General features: G+C 39.2%; 1 protein-coding gene across 1 annotated transcript; it reads right to left on the reverse strand.

Annotated features, from left to right (window-relative positions):
• Nucleotides 1–1,344: 1,344 nt before the first annotated feature.
• On the reverse strand, nt 1,345–2,339 carry LOC102749334 (olfactory receptor 11H6). Its single transcript, XM_031025160.2, is given in 2 exon segments — nt 1,345–1,419; nt 1,422–2,339. Coding segments are annotated over 2 exon segments (993 nt in total).
• Nucleotides 2,340–2,560: the final 221 nt, after the last annotated feature.

Raw genomic sequence — 2,560 nt, forward strand, 5'->3', positions numbered from 1 at the left:
CCGACTTTGACTTTAAAAGGAATATTGCCCCATGTTCTCTGACCACTGTTGCCAAACACTCTGGTGGTGAAAAGATTTGAGAAATGCTGTATGAGAATATTTAATCACCTAGCACCAACAAGCCTATCTTCCTGCAACACCTAATTTCATTTTTAGTACAGCCATAACTAAAAGGGTATACTTTCATTTTAAGTAGATTGGCCTCTCAGCTAAAGGCTTTCCTGTTTCAACATGGGGTTTGGGCACAAAGATGGAGTTTGTTCTTGGTATAATTTTCTCTTAATACTTTTCTGACTGAGACTTTACCCTATAGCTTTCTGAGAGGCATAAAAATATGTTTAGGACATTGTTAGTCCATATTACAAGTGGTGTTGTCACATTTGATTTGGGGAATCACTTTGAATAAAGATGTCCAGTTGGAAGAATATATAGATTGATCATTGTGAAGTGCAGGGCTTAGAAGTGGAGCAGTGTAGTGAATGAGAGCTTTGAATGGTGGGAGAATTTGAATTTTAAGTGATGGAAGTATGAAGCATACTCTGTTTTTGGTGTGAAAGACAGCTTTAAACAATGGCAAATGTCCATTACTGGGTGGGTTTATTTATTTTTTGGTGGCCCTTTGGTCCACTGTCTTTAAGAATATTTTCAGAATTCAGAAGATTGCACTCCTATTGAAAGGCTCCAGATACACATGCATTTCATTCTTTCCACTAGCTAAGATTAAAGCAGTGAAGATACATCAAAGACAAATAACATATATAATAACAAAATGTAATTACTTAGCAAGGTAATGCATGTTTAAAATGTTTTATTTAGCATTTTCCATTGATGAGCTGAACTTGAACAGCTAAGGAACTATGGAAAAAAAAGTATCTTCCTCTACTTAAGTATGAGCCAGAACATGACTTACTGAAGCCATTCTCTATTGTTTTTATAAATAATTAATGTCAGAAATGACAAATTCTGCTTCTCTTTGTTTTTTTCCCAATTTTTTATTTAAATTCAATTTAGTTAACATAAAGTATATTATTAGTTTCAGGGATAGAGTTTAGTGATTCATCAGTTGCATATAACAGCCAGTGCCCATCACATCAAGTGCTCTCCTTAATGCCTATCACAGTTACCCCATCCCCCCACCCACCTTCCCTCCAGCAACCCTCAGTTTGTTTCCTAGAGTTAAGAGTCTCTTATGGTTTACCTCCCTGTTTTTATCTTATTTTATTTTTCCTTCCCTTCCCATATGTTCATTTGTTTTTTTTCTTAAATCCCACATATGAGTGAAATCATAGGGTATTTGTCTTCCTTTGACTTATTTTGCTTAGCATAATACCCTCTAAAGATGTCTCAGTTTTGGTTAGTTCTTAATCCTAGGACTTTCTTTAGGACATCTTTCATGTCTTTGTTTCGGAGACTATATAGAAAAGGGGATTTAAGAGTGGAGTCACTGCCGAGTATACCAAAGTGATGATCTTCTGCATTCCTGTTGGTTTCCCTGATGTTGGGCTCACATATATCACCATAAATGTTCCATAGAATAGAGACACCACCATTAGGTGGGACCCACATGTGGAGAAAGCTTTGGTTCAGCCAGCACTAGAAGGAACACACAGCACAGCTCTGAGTACCAGAGTGTAAGATCCCAGGATGAAAAGGAAGGGCCCAAAGATAATCAGTGAGTTGAAGGTGTAACAGATGAGCTCAGTGGAAGGAGCAGGGATGCAGGCCAGTGTGAACAATGGGCCTGGGTCACACACAAAGTGGTCAATGATGTTGGGTCCACAGAAGGGAAGTTGGGAGATGAGAACAATGGGGACCGGATAGCAGAGAAATCTACTCACCCAGCAAACACAGACCAGGACCACACAGAGCTTCCCAGTCATGATGGAGGGGTAATGTAGTGGGCAACAGATGGCAAGGTATCGATCATAAGCCATGACTGATAAAAAGAAACATTCTGTGGTACCCAGTGAAAAAAAGAAATAGAATTGGAGGAAGCATCCAGTGAAGGAGATGGTCTTGGTCTCAGAGAGGATGTTGACCAGCATGTTCGGGACAGTGGAGGAAATGTACCAGATCTCTAGGAAGGCAAAGTTTCCCAAGAAGATGTACATGGCTGTGTGAAGCCGCTTGTCCCATTTCACTACACAGACAATAATCCCAGTCCCCAGCAGGGTGAGGAGCTAGACCACCAGGATGAATGAAAAGAAAAAGTTCTGCATCTCCCTTTGATCAGGGAAACCCAGAAGGACAAACTCAGTCACAAAATGCATTGTTGTGTTCTGGGATTCCAAAGCTGTTAGAGAAACAGAAGTAACTAAGGAGGGAATAATAATGAACATTTGTAGGTTTTGCTAACAATTCACTTGTAAATGTACAAAGTATTTTTATTTTACATTATCTCATTTGATCTTCCAAATGACCCTTTGAGCTGTAGGGAGGTGTGCTTCATTCTTCTCTTTTACAGATAAGAAAACTGAAGTTCAGAGAAATTTAAGGGGTTTACTTAAATGTGCAAAGGCAGGAGCTCCTAGATACACTGGCTCATTTGGAGATTGGTTTG

The sequence above is a fragment of the Leptonychotes weddellii genome, unplaced genomic scaffold, assembly GCF_054177405.1.
Source record: "Leptonychotes weddellii isolate Sample4059 unplaced genomic scaffold, ASM5417740v2 HiC_scaffold_2480, whole genome shotgun sequence".
Classification (NCBI taxonomy): Eukaryota; Metazoa; Chordata; class Mammalia; order Carnivora; family Phocidae; genus Leptonychotes; species Leptonychotes weddellii.